Source organism: Sturnira hondurensis, unplaced genomic scaffold (genome assembly GCF_014824575.4).
Source record: "Sturnira hondurensis isolate 20B ecotype Veracruz unplaced genomic scaffold, ASM1482457v3 Scaffold0009178, whole genome shotgun sequence".
Taxonomy (NCBI): Eukaryota; Metazoa; Chordata; class Mammalia; order Chiroptera; family Phyllostomidae; genus Sturnira; species Sturnira hondurensis.
The window spans coordinates 2,321,895-2,345,685 of NW_028081809.1; the positions used below are offsets into that span (position 1 = coordinate 2,321,895).

Consider the following 23,791-nt stretch of genomic DNA (forward strand, 5'->3'; position numbering starts at 1 on the left):
ACACTGAAACATCTCTGGAAACATCTCCTGAGCAACCAGCTAAAAAAAAAATCTCTTATGGAGAACTTTCTAGCTTCCATGAATAATTTTCCCACAGGTCGTGATAAACATACTATGACTCTTAATGACCTAGGCACTTGAATGTTTCATGTGAACTTCAGAAATTGCATCACCTAAAATTGCAGAATGTTGGAGAGAAATTTGTGTTTCATTCTTTCTGAAGGACAGAAACAGTTTGCATCCCTTTTTCCAGCCTGCACTTATTTTTCCCCAGAAAGGTCCATTTGTTGTCAGCACTGAAGGTGCTGAGTGTACTCACTCTCAGGCTGTTTGTAAATGTCTTGTTTGGCCCTGCAGTATCCTTCCTGTTTGCCAGAACGTACTCTGTTTTCCCTGTTGCCACAACATAAGTGCTGCTAAGAGCAGAGATAATCCCCACAGCTCGGTCCCTACTCTGGGCCAGCCCACAACTCCCACAGTCCGGGTCCCATGTGCAATAAGGCCTGTGTCCTCCCCACCTGCGGGTTCTTTGGCAGCAGTGTTGGTCAAGGTAAAACATGTTTGCTCAAACATCCAAACAGTGTCTTTGTTTATAGTTTCAGTTTCCTGTTTTCTTGTCATAAGTTGTTTGGAAATGTTTACTATTGCCGGCTGCTGTGAGCTTGGCTGTTTTGCACTGTTTACTGTGATTGTATGTGGTGTGACTACTGGCAGTGACAGACTGGGGAAAGCAATCGATTTCTCCAAATTAAAGGTGGGGGGAGATCAATATGTGACTTAAATTTCCATTAGTGTTGTTACATAATGCAGGTGTTGTGACTCTATTTAAGGATTCTGGCAGGAATTGTAGCCGCTCAGTGGAAAAATGATTCTGGAAAGGACTAAATTAGGTTATTTTCCAGCTCTAAAGCCAGTTGATGAGGCCTTGCATGTCTCCTAAGTGAGCACACCACAGATCTGGCCTGAGAGACAGAACATAAATGTATGAGCTGTGAAGCTGGTTTATTAATTTGCTGCCTTTGCTTATATTTCAACGTGGTTTCGTAGGAATTGGGGCTGTGTCTAATCAGTGTTTGTTAGTGAGGCAGTTACACAGATGTTGTGCCTTTTTGATGAGTCACTGCGTAGATACCCATTAGTGCCGAGTTATATCTAAGATAGACGTGTGAATTGTATATAACAGTCTTTTTTCCACAACTATTTAATTTCCCAAAAGAAAAAAAGAAGATGCTGTCAAGTTTCCTTTGGGGTTCAGTTTGGAAAATACCTCAGAATGTGATCCTCACGCTCTTTACGAAGATGGTCCTGAGACAAGGTGCTGGCTGAGAGGAGAGGCTTGGTACACTGCACAGGTCTGGGCTCTAAAGAGGATGGTGGCGGATTCTGTGAGATCTCCAGGCCTGACTTAAAAGAGCAAAGCAAAACAGGTTGCCACCATCAGGCCCATTTCTTACAACCCACAGCCTTCTCTGAGGTTTATTGAACTATTAGGTTAGCACAACCATCTTAACCACAGCCAACTCACACTGGCAACCATGACCCTACTCCTTCTATCTCCTGCCTCAAGGAAATAAAAGCTGCACCTACCCTCATGAGGATGCATGGTTCAAACCACCCATGGTTGAGGATGTAAGAATTAGTGCTGTGTCCTTGCAAGAAGCGTTTGCCTTTTAAAACTACAAAAAGTGACTCGTTCCAGGCTCTCTCAGTTAAATTCCATTAAATCCTTAATGCCCACCAGTGAAACATTTCTTTACTAACCTGTCAGATAGATAAGATTTCTGGTTTACATCTTATTAGACATTAACTGGAGGGCCCCAAAACCTGTGCAGGAGCTCCTGGTGGAGTACAATTCTTGGGGATCCTGTAACCTCAGAAAAATTCTCTTCTTCAAATTCTGATGCAGCCTGATCTGGTTTGGCTTATATTAGCAAAAGGGATCGAAGTTCACAATGCCTTGATGTAGAATGCTAATGGAGTTTATTTCCTTAAATTTTCTGTAAAAGAAGTGGAGGGAAACAGGTTTCATCTGTAAGATACTCATCTTCTGGCAAGGTCTCCACTCTGAGCCTCAAGTTGTTCATAAACAGCTCCTTAGAACCTACTCACAGATACATAACTGGGCAATGGTATTACAGAAATTATGTTGCAGATCTGGTTCTCAGACAATAAAAAGATGTTTTAAAAGCCTTCTTCTGCACATTTTGAAAAATTGTTAATAGGAGCTTGGGAGCATATTTAATCTCTCTTAAAACTTAAAGACTATAACACTCACATGTATTTTTTTCCTACTTCCTTTTTAAGAGAAAGGTGATGCTGAGCCAGAGAGTCCAGACAATGGCACCTCGAATACATCGTAAGTCTCTTTCCTCTTTCTGTTTGTCACAGTGATTCTTTAATGTGCTGGTAACATGAAACAGGGCAAGGCCTTATAGTAGTTGTAATAATAATGGAAGGAAGGCTGTGGTTCTCCTTCTCACGGTAATGTCTTTGTAAATGCTTCGGAGTGCACATGCATTTGGAGATCTTTCTTATGCTTTATTACAGTAAGAATAATCTTGAAAACAAAAATGCTTCTCTTCATAAAGTACAGATATAATAAGATGTGAGGGTACATATTGGTGGGGAGAAGAGAGTCAACTTTGTTTGGAGACTTTCATCATAACTGTTATCAATAATGTAGAACTTCTCACACGCACTGGGAGATACTCTGTCCTACATACCTGGGAAGTGCCAGTGTCATTTGAAAAGCCTGCCATCTGCAACCTCACCTGGGAGCTATGTGAAAAGTACGGTTATAGATAGCTGTGGAATCTCATGAGTTTGTTGATGTTTTTGAATTAACAAAAGCAGTTTTGAAAAGATTTTTTTTATAATTTTATTTTTTTAAGATTTTACTTATTTATCTTTAGAGGGGAAGGGAAGGACAGAGGAAGAGAAATATCAGTGCATGGTTGCCTCTCCCGTGTCCCCTGCTGGGAACTGGCCTGCAACCCAGGCATGTGCCCTGACTGGGAATTGAACTGCGATCTTCTTGTACACAGACCCGCACTCAATCCACTGAGCTACACCATCTAGGGCTAAAAGATTTTTTAAAGGCACTTACAAAACACATGTTCCTCACTCTACATTTTGCCTTTTTCCTCTGGGTACTCAAGGAATCCTTATACATTTTAATGATTAATTTCATACAAGATTTATATACCAAAGTTTATCTGTGAACCACCCATGCCCTGATTTATATACCAAAGTTTAAATGAAATAATTCATGAGCTAACAGGTTATTTCAGGAATCACTAAAAGGTTTGCCCTTTGAAAATTTTTATTATAACTCTGAGGGGTGACATATGGTTTCTTATTCTATGACAGGTTTGTGAATTTATGTGGATCAGCACTCTTATTACTAAACATGTAAAATGCTACTCAGTAGTGATCAGAGTTTGTGACATAATATTATTGAGTGTCTCAGGTTTTCTAAGACATATTTCTCTGTCTAGAAAAATCCTTTGGATTGCATAGGATGGCTATATATTTCATAAAGTATATGATTTTATGTTTGTCTTCCTTAAGATGTTACTCTAAAAGTTCTAAACAGTTTCATTGTTATGATTTCTGATGATATAATAAATGTGACTAATTTTAAATGATTAAAATATCACTAACTTTTACATTTTTATCCTGCAAAATATAATGGGGAAAGGGTTTTAATGCCATCTGGAGGCATTCTAGAGAACTGAAAAGGTAGAATCATTTAAAAATTTGGTTCTTTTGAGTAACATTTGAGACTGGGTAAGAATTTATACAACTAGATTGTAAGCTATTTGAGAGTAAGTTATATATTTCTATAAATAATAGTATAAAAGTGCTAATTATTGTAGACATATCAATTTTTAATTCTCACTAACAAAATCATTTTAAAAACAGACAAAGGTACATACATACAAAATATAATGGAAAACTGCCAACTTCCTGCATTTAATTTTACAAATTTTAGAATCTCATTCAGCAGACACCAATTTTGTTAATGCGGTTTAATGTACCATTTAAGTTCTTCTTCCCTTACGTATTTCTAAAAAAGAGTCTGTTCTCTAAGAGAATTGGTTTCCTAACATCAGTACTTATGAAAATAAGTATGTTGTCTGAGAAATTGTTTTAAACATTCTAGAGATTTGAGAGCAGTGAAAACTTTGAGCATTGCCCCCACATTTCTATTTCTTAGTCGTTGACCTCACCTGTGTCTTGAACTAGAAATAGCAGAAATAAACTGAGGTTGCAGGGATAGCTCTTAAAAGCAGAGAACTCTGAACCTGAGTCTCTCAAAGAGCTCCCCAACAGCAGGTCTGTGGCAATTAGGCAGGAGGAGCAGCGTGTAATAAAAAGCAAGGACTCAGAGTACCTTAGATTTATAACCATTTACATTCTTTGTGCAGAACCTTATTTAAGCTTTATTTTTTAGGTAGACAGGTATGGCAGGGACAGACTCATAAAAGCCATTCAACCTAAGTTAGAAATGATTGGGGTATTTTGCTTTTTTGCCCACTTACCATACTGAGGAGTCAGTGGATCTTAGGACTAACAAAGCAAAGCCATGTGTCAGAATCAGGTAGAAAAAGGAGGGTCAAATTATTTGTTAAATGCAAAGTGCATTACTTTGCTAGGGCTGCTATAAGAAATACCACAGACTGGGTGCCTTAAGCAAAAAAAAAAAAAAAAAGGTATAATCTCATGATTCTGGAAGCTGGACATCCACGATCAGTCAGTAGGGTTGGTTTCTTCTGTGAAAGAGGATCTGTTCCATGCCTGGTGACTTTTTCTGTAGATGGGCATCTATCTCCCCGTGTCTCTTCATGTCACCTTCCCTCTAAGCATGTGTCTATGTCCAGATTTCCCCTTTTTATAATAATACCAGTTATAATGAATTAGGGCCCACCCAAAAGGCCTAGTTTAGTATGATTCCCACTACACAGACCCTATCTTGGAATGAAGTGACTCCTGAGAGGTTAGAACTTCAACACATGATTTGGGGTGCGGAGGAGGATTCAACTCATAACATTAAGGGTTAGAGTAATCAGAATGATTCAGAAGCCAAGTAGGCAGAACCAGGAATGTACAGATGCCAGGAGGGAGAACAAGGGGAGAGAACCTAAGTAAAACATCAAAATGATAAGCTCCATGGGAGCTGAAGGAGAGCAGAAAGAAAACTGTTGGTAACACACCCAGGCGCTAGGAAAGACATCATTTTCACATTCGTGGTCTGGTGGCTCAGACTTGGCTTCAGGAACTCTCTGCATTCCTCTGTCTGTATAAGTCCATGGCTCTGTGAGTCATTTAAAACTATCATATGGGTTTAAATTAAAGTATAAAGTTGGGAGTCTCCAGACAGGGAGCTAATTTCCTGGAAAAGACTCTTTCCTCACCAGAGATTAACTAAGCAAAAGATTAATCATGGTAAGTTTTAGACAATCATTGCCTGATAGAACAGAGTAATCTCAATAACACCTGAAGATCCCTTCAGGAGGTATTATTCAGTGATTTTATGAGTATTCATAAATATGAAAAGTGTAGTTTATTCTTAACACAAAAGAACCGATACATTTGAATTTCTGTAGAGTACCAGTTATGTTAATGATGGGAGCCCTTATATTGGATTAACTTTCTTGCAGATAACTATTAAAAACTCTGAACAAAATACTTTTTAAACTATCAGAAGGCAGAAAATGTTGGGAATTTGATCCTTGAAAGAAGAAAATTGGGCGGGGTGAGATTTACATTCATACAACTTCCTCCCTGAGAGTTTATAGATCCACATAGAACAATGAGAACTCAAGGAGAAAACCATAATCGCATTGGCATGAAGTATCAGAGGATGGAACTCAGGGCTGTGAGAGTAACAAGACAATGTCAAGAGAATGAGAAGGCTGAGAGAAAATGTTTGCGAAAGACATCTGATAAAGAACTGATACTCAAAACAAACAAAGAATTCTTAAACACTCAACAATGAGAAAACAACCCAATTAAAAAGTGGGCCAAAGACATTAACAGACTTCTCAAGAAGAAATACAGATGGCAAATAATCATATGAAAAGATGCTCCACATCATATGTCATCAGGGAAATGCCAATTAAAATAGTGAAAACCCGGAACACAGACAACACCAAATGCTGGTGAGGATGTGGAGCAACAGGAACTCCTGTACACTGCTGGCGGGAATGCAAAGTGTTCGGGCCACTTTGGAAAACAGTTTGGCAGTTTCTTACAAAACTAAACACACTCCTTGGTGTATATCCAAAGTTGCTGAAAACTTATATCCACACAAAAATTTTACCTCAATTTAAAAAAACAAGAAGTAAAAATAAATTTATAGAAGGATAAATATTTATGTGACAGCTTTTCTTCCCTGTGATAAGAACAGTTACAATGTTTTGAGCCCTTAAGTTAACCGGGTACTAGTCTTAACACTTGACATATTTTGTCACCTCTAATTCTTACAGAAATACAGTAATACCTTATTTTACAGGCAAAATAGGATAATTAAGGTTCCTGCATTATATAACTTTAAGTGGCAAAGTCAAGATTTGAACCCAGTATTCAGATCCTGGAAGCCAAGCTCTTAAGCACTGTCCCATTCTGCGGCCATCTCAGAGTCCTTAGGTAGTTTCTCTAGAGACAGTAATCATTCCAGAAAGAGCAGGTAATTGAAGTAATACCTGAAGAGGAAGAGCAGAACTGAGATCCTGCAAGAAAGTCATCTGCACTAGAAAAGCTCTAGAAGTAATGAGCAAATGGAGATTTCCAAAATACTGTGAAGGCCACAGTTTGGTAGGGTCACCATGCTTGCTTAATTCAGATTTTTCCACCATCAACAAATTTGCTCTCGAGTTAGAGCTCAACAGCACAGGCTTATAGAAATATCCTCAGGGAGGATCCTTCTGTATTTGTAGATGAGCCTCAATTAAACAAAGTAACTATAACCTTCAAGAATAAATGGAAGATTTGAAATGGAATTTCAACATATGGAAACAAATGCAACATATGCAACAAATTCCATTTTTAATGGAATTTAAACATACAATACTCAACTCCTCAGAGAAAAAAATAAAATAAGGCAGAAGAAAAAGGTTCATCAGAGGTATACATTGTATAGTAAAAGATTTGGAAATTAGTCCTGGCTGGTGTAGCTCAGTGGATTGAGCGCAGGCCTGTGAACCACACAATCGCGGTTCAATTCCCAGTCAGGGCACATGCCTGGGTTGCAGGCCAGTTCCCAGCAGGGGACTCACAAGAGGCAACTATACATTGATATTTCTCTCCTTCCCTTCCTCTCTAAAGATAAATAAATAAAATCTTTAAAAAAATATTTGGTAATTATTATGAGCTTAAATGGAATTAGAGGGACCCATGAAATGGTTTTTTCCCAGTGTTAATACAGTAGTTAGAATTAATCAATAGAAGATGCTTGTTTCCTAGTAGGCACTCAATGAATAGTTATTACTGCTGTCATAACTAGGTTCATGATCTATAAAAGATAGAAAACAACCTTGCCTTGGCAGTTGGTAGTGATCGGAGTTTATTAGAACTTTAAATCTCTTCTTTTTAAAAAAGTAGAAAATTTAGAAAGGGTTAAGGGTGGTAAAAACAAAAGTTTATATAGGCCTTCCAGTGAAGCTTATAGGGCTGTGAAGAAGAAAAGCTGAGTGGTCAGTCTACTCCAAAGATGTCGACCGAAATTAGCACTTCCCCAAGCCTTCTGATTACGGGACCAAAGACAAGGACACATGGTGTTACCTCCCCAGTGAAGAGTACATGACCTGGAGGTGGTGAAAGAGTTCACCTCCACCACAGACTTCTGTTTTAAAATGTCTTGGAATACTTGGATGTCATTGAATGATGGAACAGAGTGGTTCTAGGTGATGCCCAAAGCTCCTTTTCAAGTATATAATGTGCAACTCCTTGGGTCATTTACAATGATGAAAAGAGAAAAATGTCCATGTCAATGAAAAGGGTTTATCTTCATTAGTTGAGGCTACTATAACAAACTACCATGACCCAGGAAGCTTATAAACAGCAGAAGTTGATTTCTCACAGTTCTAGAGGCTGAGACATCTAGGATCAGGGCCCAGGCAGATCCAGTGTCTGGTGACAGCCAGCTTCCTGCCTTGCAGTTGTCCATCTTATTATGTCCTTACATGGCAGAGAGCCGCAAGAGCAGAAGAAATCTCTCTCGTGTCTCTTATAAGAGCATTAATTTCACTTATGAGGGTCCAACCTTCATTACCTAATCACTTCCCAAAGTGCTACCTCCTAATACCATCACATTGGGGGTTAGAGTTTCAACATATGAATTTTGGAGGAAGACAACAGTATCCATAGTCCATAACAGTATTCACTAAAAATTTCTTATGTCTGTTATAGAGCTATCTTAGAACACGTTAAATAGGGAGGAAGAATATACAGAGGGACAATTATGTACTAAACATATAAAGACATCTATTATTCATGCATGTGCAGTTAATAATGTCATACAGACTGATCTGAAGTTAAGAGATCACAGTCAGTTTAAGAACTGTTACCAAGAACTTTTTTTTTCAGAGAAATTTTAAACCTTCCTGGTATATTTATTTTGGCCACAGCAATCCATGTCTCAAATGATGAACTGTGGCTGCTCTTTTAGTTTATGAGGTCTCTGTCCCCAGAGGATTTCTTTCCATATCTGCTTAAGTAATTTGCCTTTAGGGCTCCTCAAACCCCCTCATTGTGGCAGATGAACAAACTAGACTGGAGGCCTTGCAGTCTTATCGAGACTCATCTGATGTTTAGGAAGGAACCCCTTGACCCAATGAGTACCAATGAGTCCACATGGGACTGGGCAAGACGGTTGAAGGAGAAGAGATGTAAGGAGATTTTGTCAGTTTTACCCGAGAGGGAAATTAGATACTGTGGTATTGCTTATACTGTGGTATTTGCTTATACTCTCCAATTAAAATACCAAGTGACCCTGAGAACATGGTTAGAAATTATGCCATTGCAGAACAGGACCGCAAACCTTATCTTCCATGTTCTTACACCAGACGGGAAGGCCCATGGTCCCAGAGGTGTAAAAGAGAAGTCAGTGGCAAGACTAAGGAGTCTGTGCCCCTGTCCCTTCTTTGGTTCCCCAGAGACTCATGCTTTCTCTTCCCTCTACTCATGCAGCTCCATCACAACACACCTCTCCTCAGGATGTTATACCTAAATCAAGATTTTTCAAAATTTTGTTTTGTAATGTTTTTTTAAAATTTTAATTGTGATAAGTATACATAACATAAAGGTCGCCATCTTAACCATTTTAATACATTCCAAGATACCCAGTAGATGCCTGGAATCACAGATAACACCAAACCCTATACATGCTGTGTTTGTCCTATACATATTATACATACCTTCTCACTTGAAGCACTTTACAGCTTTTCTTTGGCATATCCGAACTGTCAGCTCCACTGCTCTTTCACTTAGGGACCATTATTCAGTAAAATAAGGGTGCCTGGAACACAGGCACTGCCATACCACGACAGACAATCTGATGACGGTGACAGCCACTAAGTGACTGATGGGTGGGGAGTATGTACAGCCTGGAGACGGGGGCAAAGGGATGATTCTCGTCCTGGCAGGAGAAAGCAGGACGGCAGGAGGGTTTATCACACTACTCAAAACAGCACACAATGTAAAAGTTACGAATTGTCCATTTCTGGAATTTGCTGTTTAATATTTTTGGACTATGGTTGACCACAAGTCACTGAAACTGCAGAAGGCAACACCACAGGTAAGGGGCCTACTGCACAGTTCGGTGGCATTAACTGCGTCACATAGCTGTGCAGCCATCTCACCCATACCCAGAACTCTTTTCATCTTCCCAAATGGAAGCTCTGTGCCCATTGACATCCCAAATTAATAAATTGCCATAGCAGATAACTCTTTTCCCCTCCCCTCAGCCCCTGACAACCACCGTTCTATTAACTCTTTCTGTTCCTGTGATTTTGACGACTCTGGGTACCTCACAGAAGTGGAATCATGCAGTATTTGCACTTTTGCGACTGGATTATTTCACTTAGCAAAAGTTTTCAGGAGTCATCCATGTTATACCATGTGTTAGAATTTCCTTCCTTTTAGAAAAGAAATTTCCTTTTTAAGGATTTTCTTTTTAATTTTTATTTCATAATTTAGAGAGAGGGGGGAAACGAGAGAGAAAGAGAGAAACATCAGTGTGTTGTTCCACTTATTTATGCATTCATTGGTTGATTTTTGTGTGAGCCCTGACCAGGGATTGAACCTACAGTGTTAGTTAGCATAAGGGGACAATGCTCTAACCAAGTGTGTTACCTGGTCAGGGCCAGGAGTTTTCTTTTTTAAGGCTGATCGATATCCCCTTGTGTGGGGGTGTTTGTTTATTCCTCTATCCATGTCACTTGAGTTGCTTCTGCCTTTGTTGTGAATAATGCTACTTACAAACATGAGTGTGCAAATATCTCTTTGAGTCCCTACTCTCGGTTATTTTAGATGTATACTCATCTCAGCTATTTGAACATAACCTGTACAGTCAAAATCACATTTTACATCATATCCTACAAGGGTGTATGTACTGAAGCTGGTGTCACAACACAATTACCAACCATTACTCGGACATTTTCCATTCTTGTGTAATATTTTAAAATGTAAGTCATATCACAGAAATTGACTTTTCTCAGCCATAGTCACAAAATGCAATAGTTACTGACTAACTAACAAGGCAGTTTGTGCCAAGGAACGAAGGAAGAAGGCAGTGACAGGAGTGAGCCCTACTGTGTTCTAACCCTGGCTGAGTCACTATGTAAATGACCTTGTCAGTGCTCTTGATGGCCTAGTTCTCCCCTCCCCATTTTACAGATGGAGAAACCAAGGATGAAAGGGGATAAGAAGTTTGCCCAAAGGCTAAAACCCAGTGAATCTGTTTTCCCTCAGATCCACCCCCTTCTCTGGATATGGGCAGGATGTGACTAGTGTACATGGCACCCTACAGTCCTCCCCTCAGAAGATTCAGACAAGCATTCTAACAGGACTGAGGCAGGCTTTAATCCAAAGGACTGCCAATTCAGAAAGTTTTAGGACCCATTCAAAGGCTCAGGAAGTTGGTATTTGGGAAGTATGTCATGCAAGAAGGTAAAGTTGTTCAATGACTCCAAATTAGACCACATAAGCAACTGCTCCCTTCACTAAATGGTTAAGGTGCGAGACAGAGTCTCTTCAGGTGAGGTAGGCACCTTCACAATCAGTGACCTCTTCATCCCGCAGAGATATCAATGAATACACTGTAGCTACTGTGTATTCACTGTGGCTTTGACAGATGGCATCATTTTTCTGAGGAGTCACTGGGATTGTGGGAAAGTGTGATAAATCAACAAACATTACCACATTTATTGATTGCAGTGGGTAATCAATAAATATTGCCTAATATTAACAGACTGAGTATACTTCTTTCTAATGTTTGCTTTCATATAGTTCCTTCATGCTCTTATATGTAAGCCTTGCCCAGCGTTTAGAACAGAATCCTTGTGCAGCAAGAATTACTGGTATGAATGAATGAATGAATGAATGAGTGCAGAATAACACAGGATGGTTGAAGAACACTTGTTGTGCACTTTATTGTATGTTTTTTTCAGAAATACCATTAGCTAATTTGTTCTTTCCCAGCGACAGATTTTAACTGAGATGTAAACCTCCAAAATGCGGAGCTTATGTACTTACAGACTGAAATCCCTCCCTTCCCCACACTGTGCACGGATCACAGACTCTTTGCGCCCCATGCTCATCCCTTCCCAGGCATACTTCATGCATCTGTTGCCTGCTTTGTGTCAGGCACTTGAGTGAACATGGTGTCTTACTTAATTCTCACGACAATCCAATGAGGTGTATTGTTACATTATTACATCTTATATTACAAAAGAGAAAGTCAAGATTGCAGAGTAGTATGTTGGCTTGTGGAGGTTTCAGTTGGCAGAGCTGATGTTCGGTCCAGGTCAGCTCCAGTGCCACTTGGTGACGGCTCTTCAGGCCTGTGGCCTTGTGTAGGGGGCCACAGACCTGAAGAAGTGAAGGAATAGTAAAGAAAAAATCCTGTTTCTGAACAAAGAGCTGGTATGGCCCTAAAAAGCTCCTAATACCTGCATTCCCTCCATATTTTCAAGAGATTGTGTCCCGAAGAGCCTGTAAAGCAGCTTGGAGGAGGTGGGAGGATACCTGGTCACAGACAATGAGTAAAGGTGGATTTCTGTGCAGTAGAGAAATCCATTTTCCATTTTCTGGTGGAGGTCATGGAAGGAGCGGGGGCTGGAGTCTGAAATTCATCTGACGAGCCAGTAGCTGGCAGAAATAAAAGGACAGCTCCACAACCTGGCCTACCTGTTCACCTCAGAGGGCCTTCAGCAGTTGGCTTAGGATATTGTGGTGAAGCACTGTTCACGTTATCCCACCAAAGCCTAGAAAGTATGTAAGCCTCTGCCCACACCCTTCTACCGCAGAGAATTCCACCTCCACTTTTAGCTTCTTACATGACTGAGATATACAAAGAGACAGGGCACAAAGGGATAATGGGCAGCTGACCAAACTTGCACGCATGTACACACACCTACCCTTCTACCTTAAAAAGGCATGCCTGCTTTAAAAATGAGGACTCTGTGGGAGTTAAGGCATTTCCGTAAAACAGTACCAGTGTCGATACATAAATGATTAAGAGCTAACGAATACTGTGCAGTAACTGTATGCCAGACTGTGTACTAAATTCTTGGTAAACATAGAATCACTATATAATGTGAGGTAATAGTTATGCAGGGACAACAGTTGTAAACTAAAAACCCTGTAGGATGAATCAAGTCTTTGAATCCTCACAAGTAACTTGAGAAAGTACACAGCGTTAAAATCTCCCTTTTTTTAGATAAAAGAAACCGAGGCTCGCACAGGGAGCGTTGCCAAGCCAGGGTATCGCCCCAGAGGTGTCTGACTTGAAAGCCCTCTGTCTCCGACACTGCCTTGGACTGCAGACACCTGAGCTGTGCCGTTGTGTGGATCCAGCACTGCTGGACGCCACTGCTGGTTCAGAACCCAGACAAAGGAAGTTCAAAGTGGCCAGATGGCAGCAAACCCAGTGACCGGGGACTATTTCATTTGAAAGTCTGTTTAACACTAAAGCTGGAGGACTGAATTAGATCCGTTCGCTTTTAGGGATGGGAAGAGACTGTTCTTGGTTTGCTTTTGGAGTTTTGTAAAACAGAATAATGAGCAGGTAAAACAAGAAAAACCACCCATGTTGGGCAGAACTATCAACCACATAGCTTCACTCCTTGAAACAATATGAGGCTAATTTCATAAAATACTACAAGTTGCATACTCTGAAAATACAATGATTTTTAATGAATAAATACATAAAATACTGTTACTCACAATTTTGAAAAAATATATATGTTTTTCATTTGGTCACCAAGAAAAATATCTTTGTTCTTGTGAACCAATTGTAAAAATGGAGACAGTCTCTCATTTTGTGTTTTGCTTTCCAATTGACAGTTTGGGCTTGAATGAATTTACTGAGCATTTACTATGTGCCAGGCACTACTCTCAAGCATTTTATTTATATTGTTCTCACAGCTCTCTGGAATGGTAATTCCCATTCACAGATAAGGGAAATGATGCACAGAGAGGGTGAGTAACTTGCCCAGAGTCACACAGCTCATGTAAGACAGAGCTGGGAATTGAGCTGAGTTTGACTCCTGAGGTGATGCTTTTACCCACACTTCTATAGAGCCTCCATTTTGGCTCTTAGACTTCAAAACTTTTCAAAATATTGAATATTAGCATGTCTCTGAGTAAGAGAATAACATTTCCAAATTATGTGTCAACCCTGAGTATACATAAGATGTTGGAAAATACACTTGAATTATATTATAATTAATGTCAGTAAGATCTTTCTTATCTTTAAATGTGTAGAGCTTACCAGTATTTTTATCTGCTCTTTCATAATGTCCAAGAAGAGGTCATCATTTCATTAGATTTGAATTCAGTCTCTTCTAATAATTACTGTTACTAATTGCGCTAAATCTCCTCAGGCTGAGAAGTATAAAGAGAAAACTCAGTGCCTTTGAAAAGACTAAATTTGATGTTCAAGTTTTGAAGAAAAATGGTCAATTAAAATAAGTATTTGTATGATTTTGTTGCTGATCTAAATCCCATGTTGTTTGGGGGATCGATTTTGCAAGTTCTAGACCAGGTGATGCCGGCTGAGACTGGAAACCCTAGTGGACTTCTTCAATGTCGGGACGCAGCAGGCTCTGTGCAGCTTTTTGTAAACTTGATGGGTCAGAAAATAAACTAAAGTAGTACCATACAGGTTACACCTAGACAAAAAGCATTCAGAAGGATGGAAATGGAAATTTCTCTTCTTCCAAGAGTTGTAAATGGATGTCTTTGTTGTTTTTTTATCCCTTCTGTTTAACTTTCAAACTAGGATTGCCAACTAAAATATAAGACACCCAGTTAAATTTGAATTTCAGATTAACAAGGAATCATGTTTTTTAACTTAGGTCTGTCCACGCACTATTTGGGAATAATTATTTAGTATAAGTATGTTTTTTTAAATTATTTTATTGTTGTTCCATTACAGTTGTCCCTGGTTTTCCCCCTTTGCTCCCCTCTTCTCAGCCCACCCCCTGCTCCCACAGTCGGTTCCCATCCTGTTGTCCATGTGTGTCTTATGCAATAATTGGGAAATACTTACAATAAAAAAGATTATTTGTTTTTTACCTGAAATTCAAATTTAAATGGGCATTCTGAATTTTTTATTTGCAAAATCTAGCAACCCTACCAAACACCACATACAGCATAGGTCCAACTAGACTTTAATTTAAATCCCTAATTTATTGAAGAATAGAAGATAGACAGGGTGAAGAAGGGAGAAGAATGAGAAGGAAGAAGAGATAAGGTACTACAAGGAGAGGGAGAGGGGGAGGGAGAGAATGGATTCTGGCAATCTGCCAAGTAAAACAGCTAACATTTTGCAAGAAAGAAATCCTAAAACTGAGGTCATGGGATGGAAAAAAGTTTGTTTCACAGACTCCAGCCTGAACATTATCCAAAAAAGAAAGGCATCCTATTAACATCTGAATACCAAAGCTCTTCTAGGAATGGAAAGTTTTGGAACTTACAGACTCTTAGCTTCCAGCTTTGTTAGAATACCACAATTCTTTATTAATTGCAAGGAGGATTTTGGTTTTTCAGTGAGATGCTTCAGTAATTCGATACCAAAAGAAGCTAACTAACTTCAGTTTATGTTACTAAGACGCCTTTGAAACTTTCTGGATAATGTTTTGTCTCTTTGCTTTGCGCTGAAATGCAAAAAATTATCAGATACCTGATATGGAGAAGAATTTACCTCTGTTTAAAAATCACACAGTTCTGCTGTGAAACATGAACATGGAATTTTTTTTAATTAGAAAATATTAACTAACAGGTTCAAGGCAGATTTTCCTCTTTAATCTCTAATCAGAAAAACTACTATAAGCAAGAAACCTCTTGCCTCATTCTGGACACATCACAGATGTGACACTTCTGTAGGAGATGGCTTTTTAACTGTGGAGGGGAGAAAATAACCTTTGGAAATTTTAGGATGTTATTACAAGCAAGTTTACTAGTTTTTGACTTACTGAGCCACAGCTGGAGCCAGCCTTCATCAGGGTAAGAGTATTTCCATATTACTGTTATGTCTTTCATACTTCAACTGTAGGATTATTACGGTTTGGGGAATATGGCCTTTGAACTTGTGCTGTCTGTTGAGTACGCAAATGGAATGTCGTATAAAAGGGGAGAGGACTGACGGTTTCCTTCTCGGTAGATCATTGGGGCCCCTGGAGCAGGAATTGGACTGCACCGTCATTTTGGATAAAAGAAAATTTTGGATTTTCTTTGAGAGGCATTTAAAGGGCTGGAGATACATCTTACCTGAGAGCCACACAAGTAAGGCTCTCAGTTCTGTAGTTGTATTGTTGTTGCTGCTTTAAAAAAAAATTACCGAACTGTGCAAGGAATTGTCCTATCAAATTAATTATGAATATGCCTGAAAATATCTTCTTTAATATTTGTGAAATATGAGCAGTCATTGCATTTGCCATCATCTTTTCTTCATCCTACATCTTACTGTTTTGTTTTGTTTTTTAATAAAGTACATTGGCAGTTAGTTCAGAGAAAGAACAGTGTTATTCTGTATGCTCTCCTTAAACAGGCTTCAAAAAATTCTAAAGCCAGTTTCTCTCCAAAGAGCCAGAGATGGCATCCACGCAGGCCTGGCCACCTACAGACATGCACAGAGAAGCTGCAGGGAGCTACATCAGTCAGCCTGTGCTAGGCAGGTTAAAAGCAGGTGCTGTTTTGATTGGAGCTTTGATAGCTAAAGGAATTGTCCGGTGACATATATAACAGAGAACCAATCAGGATGGTGAATTTAAGTATCGTCTCCAACTAGTTTATTTTTTTAACACAATTTCCTCACCATGATTCTTCTTAATGGTATGCACAACAGACCATCCAGGGAGCTTTTTAAAATATTAACAGCTCTACTCTACAGAGTATTGGTCAGTCAATGCCTGTCCCCATGTTTCTGATAAACGTCCGTGGTTTGAAAACCATACTCAGGAGGTTCCAAAAAGAAGCTATCCATCAGAATCACTGAGGAGTCTTTAAAATGCAGCTTCCTGGGCTCCCTCCCAGGGATTCAGAGATTCTGATTCACTATGCCTGGGTTTGGGCCTAGGAATCTGTATTTTTGGAACATTTTCCAAATAATTTTGATGATTACTCAGAATTGGAAACCACCTTTGCCCTAACTGAATCACATTAATTTCAGCAAAAAGGGTCATGGGTTGATTTAAAAGAAAAAATAATTTAATCTGGTATACAGGGCCTTAGGAGCAGCTTCCTCCACACTTGAACTTTCTCCTAGTTCATCCTACCTGCTTCTCCTCCATCTCAGAAGTGCCTGATTCTCTTGTCTGCTGTCCCTGAACTCACCTGGTTCCACCCTCCTTCTCCAGACCTATCTTGTTCTTTTCTTGGATACTCTTCCTGCCTGAGCCTATAACATGCTCATATTTTCTCAAACAAAACAGAACAGCCATGTCTATCAACCATTGTGGCCATTGAGCTCCCTCTATATATCATTCCTTTAAACTCTCATAGGCCCTCCATTCTGGCCACTGTCTACTACAGCTGGTTTCTGGCATCTGTACTTAGAGACCACCAAAACCTTTTGTCACAGGGCCAAACCAGGGAATGGTCCTTTCCCAGTCCTTAGCTTCCTGATGTCTCTGCAGCCTATGACCTGTTGATCATACCTTCTTTGAACTGTTGATTCCTTGTCTGCCTCCCTGCTACATTTTCTTGGTTTTCTTATGAGGGTTCAGTCTTCAGTCTCTTTCTTTTTCTCTACATCCTTCTCATGATGTGTGTGTGTGTGGGGTGGGGGGGTTCTGCCCAAAGCCCCCACCCCCCACCCCGACCGCATGGATGAGAATAAGTCTACCAAGACATGATCTGCTTGGGGAGGAAAGGTAGCTGATCTCAAAGGAGAGGGGCCAAGAGCCTTTTCCTCAATGGGCTTTTACTGGGTTCATTTTTGCACAAGAATACAGGTAAAGCTCATTAATCATTGTCAGGCAGTAAGTATCAAACAATAGATAACATATAAAAAACTATGAGAGCTTATTCTGAGTCAGGGTCAGAGAGCTAAAACTTTGAGGAACAAACTCACTTCTTGCTTGGACCCTTATCATTTTAATCGAAAGCATTCTAAATAAAGCAGGTTTCACAGGAGTTTATGTATTTTTTCTTAGGCCTGATCACCCAGGGAACACGCCCTTTCCTGGGTTGCACCACCCTCTGTTATTGTTTCAGGCTTAAGTCAGGCAGTGGAAGTAAGGCAGCCAAGAGATTAGGAGACTTCTTGCAGACAGAATGAGGACTCAGGCTATGTCAAAGCCAAGGGGTGAGGGTCCATCATCCCCTTTTGCTCTGCCCCCGAAGTCCTTCCCTGGGGCCTCCTTGTGAGCATGCCTCTCTTAGGTTACCCTCCTTGGGGAATTTTACCTGTCATTGACTAACCGATCAAGCACTGGGGGCCAATTATGAAGTAAAAGGAGCAGGAACAGTGCTCCTGCCAGGAAGATAAGCTTTGTGTACTTAGTGGCTTATGGTCCGAAGGTTGCTCACTCAGCCTTAGCCATGGGGGGGTTACAGTTACTTCTGAAACCAGGCAGAGTGGTTTCCAACAATGGTGATCTCATCCATTCTGCTCTCTCAGTCTAGATGCCTCCCAGATGGAGATCCCTAATTCATGATTTCCTTGAGCTCCTAACCAGTCTTTCCAGCCACCCACTCAGACCTAAAATCCCACACATCCAGAATCTCACCTTTCTCTTCATCTCCCTCAACCCTCCCAGCTTTTTCTCTTATATTACTTACTTTTGCTATTGATGTTACCCAGATTCAAAACCGGGGGTCTGCAGGCTGCTGCTGCCTTGCCTCAACTCCTCTCCACCTGGCTGCCTATCTCCACCCCTCCTACCTGTCTGGATGAATGTTGAACTCCTTGACTGTCGGACTTCCATACAGTTCGATTTTCTGTCAGTTCTGATTGTTTTTAGTTTTAGACTGTTGTCCTTTTGGTTGTGCAAGAAGGCACAGTGTGTCTACCTATGCCTCCAACTTGGACGGAAATCTGGTAATCAAAATCTATATAATTTTATTAACCAATGTCACTCCAATAAATTCAATAAAAATAAAAATTAAAAATTAAAACATTTACAAGATTTTAAAAAATTGTTTTCAAGAAAATTTTAACAAGTTGTATTATTCTTCTGTATACAGGTGGAACAGAAAAAAGGAGGTTCATAGTTGTGAGTACATAAACACAGGGTTTATTCCTATATTATTATTTATTAATTATTGCATTATTTTCCATATGAACAACTGTAAACCTACTTTTGTACCACCCATATATAAAAGAATAATACACTGTGACCAACTGGAATTTATTCCAGGTATGCAAGGCTGATTCAATATTTGAAAATCACCCAATGTTGTCTGTATAAACAAGCTGAAAAAGAAAAGACACATGAGCATATCGGTTGATGCAGATAAGCATTTGACAAATTTCAACAATGATTCATTACAAAAGCTCTCAGTACACTAGAAATAGAGGGGAACTTTCTCAACCTCATAAAGAACATCTGCAGAGTTCTTACAGGTAACAGCTAACATCATACTTAATAGTGAAAGAGGGCATGTTTTCCCTCTAAGATGGAGAGCAAAGTGAGGATATTCACTGTTACCACTCTTATTCAGTGTAGCACTAGAAGTTCTAGCTGCTGCAATATGACAAGAAAAGGAAATGGAAGGCATAAATATTGGAAAAGAGGAAATAAAACTCTCTCTATTTGGAGACACCATGCTGTGTATATAGAAAATCCCACAAAATATGAGAATAAATGAGTGCTGTATTATTATAGGATACAAGATCAACACACAAAAATCAACTGCATTTCTATATATTGACAAGTGGAACAAAAATAAAAAATATACTAATTTATAATTGCTTCAAAGGAAATTAAATAGGCGTGTATCTAACAAAATGTGTACAGTGTCTCTGTGATAAAAAAAATACAAAATAATTGATGTCTAAATGCCTAAACTATTCTCATTTGGTGTCTACTCATGCATGTCTATCAGCACTGTGGAGCAGTTGCTCCTTGCAGAGAGTGCTAACTCTGATCAATAGTAAGCCTTAAAAATTGCTGGGTAAATATGTAAAAGGTCAAGTGCTTTAATGGGTAAGAATTATTGGCAACACCTATACTGATGTAAAAGTTTTCCAGTGTCTCAACATCTAAAATCCAAGAATGCCATATCCCCAAATTGAGTCACAGTGCTTGGATCCTTTCACATGTGTGTAGTCGGCCAGGATTAACACCCTTAGAGTTGAGATTGAGGTAAAATTTCCAACGTTGCAAATATGTGACAGCCACCCAGCCCCAATTCTGGGCAGTTCAAGACATGAGTCATAAGCAAACTCTTGCACTGTCAGCTCACTGAAGAAATTGCCAGTTCATTTCCAGCATGCCTTCATTAATGGTGTTGGAAAACATGTAGGTCCTGGGGACAGGGATATGAGCTTTAAAAAGCACAAGTAAGCTGCTGAAACAGAAGTCCAAAGGCATGAATAAGAGATACCTGGCTAGAGATTGTTGCATAGATTACATTAGAGTTTTTAAGCTGGGAAGAAGTTTAGAGATGGTCTGGTTCTTGGAACTTTGGGGGAGGTCCAGGAATAACATAGCATTCTGCCATTACCCAGTCCTGCAGATGATACACACTTGGAATTCTATTTTGAACAGTCAAGGGATATGTGAAGAAGTTTTAGAGAAAGGAAACCAGATACAGACATCGTAAAACATCATAGATGAGGCATTATGACACCGGTGGTAGATAGACTGGAAGCATGCAAATTCACAAGTTTAGGATTTTCTTTACTACCTTATTTATGTTCATAAGACAGTGTTTTTCAAAGCACTCTCTATCACATTGTGTTTTCTTCAGCAACAACCTGTGACGAGGGCAGAGTTGGTTTCATTATTTCCATTCTAAAGAAACCACAAGGAAATTCATGGCTTAAGTAGTTAACATCAGAACCAGAGGAGAATTCAGATCCTCAGATCTACTGATTCTCAGTTCTGAAACCCCCATAGAGCTTTCAGACCCTGAAAGGAGTTGTCAGGGCCTGGGTCTTTAATAGGACTTACTTTTTCTCTTGTCCTTATCCAGGGACCTTTCTGCAAGAGCAAAATGCCTTGCTTATTTAAAGCTAAGATTAGCCTTTCCAGTCAAAGTATGTACAGATAGCTAACTCATCATCTTGCTAAATGGATCTTCCTTACTACATTTGCTCTGTAGACCTGAAACTTGCATTTTTTTCTCTGAAAAAAACTTTGGGCTCTTGACAGTTGGTCTTAGGGTTGGAAAGTCTTTTTCAGGGTAAGAGATATCCTCAGTGTGAAAAACACACACGTACACACTACTCCTCACACTTAGAGCAGGGACAGGCAGACCATCCCAATCCACCTGCAGCGCCCCCCAGCTGAGGAGTAGCAGGACTCCTCACAGCATTGATCCAAACTTGTGAAACAACCCCTCACCAGCTTTCTAATCTCTCCTTATGAAGAACCAGGCGAACTTTTTTTTTTCTTGGAGTGGGAAGAAAAGTTGGGTTAAGAGTCCTGATGTCGACTTCCATCCAAGACGAAGATATAAGTAGATACACTGTACAACCAAAAGAAGGACACCAACAAATTTAAAAACAAAACCAATCAGAAAAATTGAACTTTGTGGAAGACTGACAACCAAGGAATTAAAGAAGAAACATTCACCCAGACCAGTAGGCGGGGTGGAGATGGGCAGCTGGGGCGGAGAGGACTCACGGCAAGGCAGCAGCTGGAAGAATGAAAAGGGCAGGGCCGTGGCTGACAGAGTGGGCAGTCCCACATTTGCATGCAGATAAACCGGAAGGAACAACTGGGGAGCAAAACAAACCATACAATCCAGGATTCCAGTGCAGGACAATAAAGCCTCAAAACCTCTGAATGAAAAAACCTGTGGGAGTTGAGGCAGCAGGAGAAACTCCATGCCTCAGAGCCCAGTTCATTGGGGAGACCTGCAGGGTCCTAGAACATATGCAAAACCAACCCCCGGAATCAGCACCAGAAGGGTCCAGTTTGCTTGTGGGTAGACTAAAGCCGATGGAGAGCTGAGCAAGCAGTATTGTTCCCTCTTGGACACCTCTCCCACATACAGTGTCATAACACAGAGACGTAGTGTGTCCCACCCTGGTGAATACCTAAGGCTCTGCCCCTTTACAATGTAATAGATGTGCCTAGACAAAAAGAAAAAAATGAGGTCCAAATGAAAGAACAGATCAAAGCTCCAGAAAAAGTTCAACTAAACAATTAAGAGTTAATCAGTCTATCAGATGCACAGTTCAAAACACTGGTAATCAGGATGCTCACAGAAATTGTTGAGTATGGTCACAAAATAGAGAAAGAAGTGAAGGCTATGCAAAGTGAAATAAAGGAAAATGTACATGGAACCAACAGTGAAGGGAACCAGGACTCAAATCAATAGTTTGGACCAGCAGGAAGAAATAAACATTCAACCAGAACAAAATGAAGAAACAAGAATTCAAAAAAATGAGGAGAGGCTTAGGAACCTCCAGGACAACTTTAAATGTTCCAACATTCAAATTATAGGGGTACTGGAAGGGAAAGAGAAAGAGGAACAAGTGGAAACGTTATTGGAACAAATAATGAAGGAGAACTTCCCCAATATGGCAAAGGAAACAGACTTCCAGGAAGTCCAGGAAGCTCAGAGTCCCAAAGAAGTTGGGCCCAAGGAGGAACATACCAAGGCACATCATAATTACATTACACAAGATGAAAGGTAAGGAGAGAATCCTACAAGCAGCAAGAGACAAGGAGACAGTTACCTATAAAGGAGTTCCCCTAAGACTATCAGCTGACAGTCTCAAAAGAGACCTTACAGGCAAGAAGGGACTAGAAAGAAGTATTCGAAGTCCTGAAAGGCAGGGACCTATGTCCAAGAAGACTCTATCCAGCAAAGCTATCATTTAGAATGGAAGGGCAGATAAAGTGCTTCACAGATAAGGTCAAGTTCATGGATTTCATCATCACCAAGCCCTTGTTATATGAAATATTAAAGGGGCTTATCTAAGAAAAAGAAGATCAAAAATATGAACAGTAAAATGACAACAAACTCACAACTATCAACAATCAAACCTATAAAAACAAAACAAATTAAGCAAACAACTAGAACAGGAACAGAATCACAGAAACGGAGATGACATGGAGGATTATCGGTGGGGAGCGCAAGGGGGGGAGAATTGGGTAAAAATACAGGGAATAAGAAGCAAAAATGGTAGGAACAAAATAGACAGGGGCAGGTTAAGAATAGCATAGGATATATAGAAGCCAAAGAATTTATCTGTATGACCCATGGACTTGAACTAAGGCGAGGGTGGGGAAGTGTTGGTGGGAGGGGGGTTACAGGGGCAGAGAGGAATAAAGGGGGTGGGATAGGACAACTATAATAGCATAATCAATGAACTGTTTTTTTAAAGAATGGTATAGGAAATGAAAAATCCAAAGAACTTATATGTACGACTCATGGACATGAACTAAGAGGTGGGTGAGGAATGTGAGTGGGAGAAGGGGTACACAGCAGATGGGAATAAAATATATTTTAAACAAATAAAGAGTCCTGATGTCTTTCACAGCTGGAAGGTGCTGGCAGGTGTTTCAGCCTCTCAGGAGAATTAGATGGTAGGAGAGTGAAGGGAACAGCAGGGCTGGTCAACTCCTTCTCCATAGCCAGCAAGAATTCCACCAGTACCTAGAAACTACACCCTGCTCTAAGATAGCCAGAGCATTCCTTAGTCAAGTTCTGGGCTTCAGAGACCAAATGTCTACAGTGGAAGGGGGAACGAGCAATATAATATACGAATAAGAATAAATTGATTCTCTTCCATTTGTGGCACACTGAGTGGATGCAGATACAGCTGTCTAGATTGCTAATGCACGCCCTGGATTAGTCTTTTTGCATTTAAATAATAGAATCATAGGATACTCCTGCTTGAAATGGCATACTATTCAGCTAAAATGCCATAATTTTTATGTGT

At 39.9% G+C, this 23,791-nt stretch overlaps 1 protein-coding gene across 2 annotated transcripts in view; it reads left to right on the top strand.

Moving 5' to 3' along the window:
* Positions 1–23,791, top strand: part of AFF3 (ALF transcription elongation factor 3) — a 576,292-nt gene that overhangs the window by 411,879 nt on the left and 140,622 nt on the right. For both annotated transcript variants that reach the window (XM_037056780.1, XM_037056779.1), the window contains one exon: positions 2,305–2,356. In XM_037056780.1, coding sequence (XP_036912675.1) covers positions 2,305–2,356 — 52 coding nt within the window. The remainder of the gene's footprint in view (positions 1–2,304; positions 2,357–23,791) is intronic.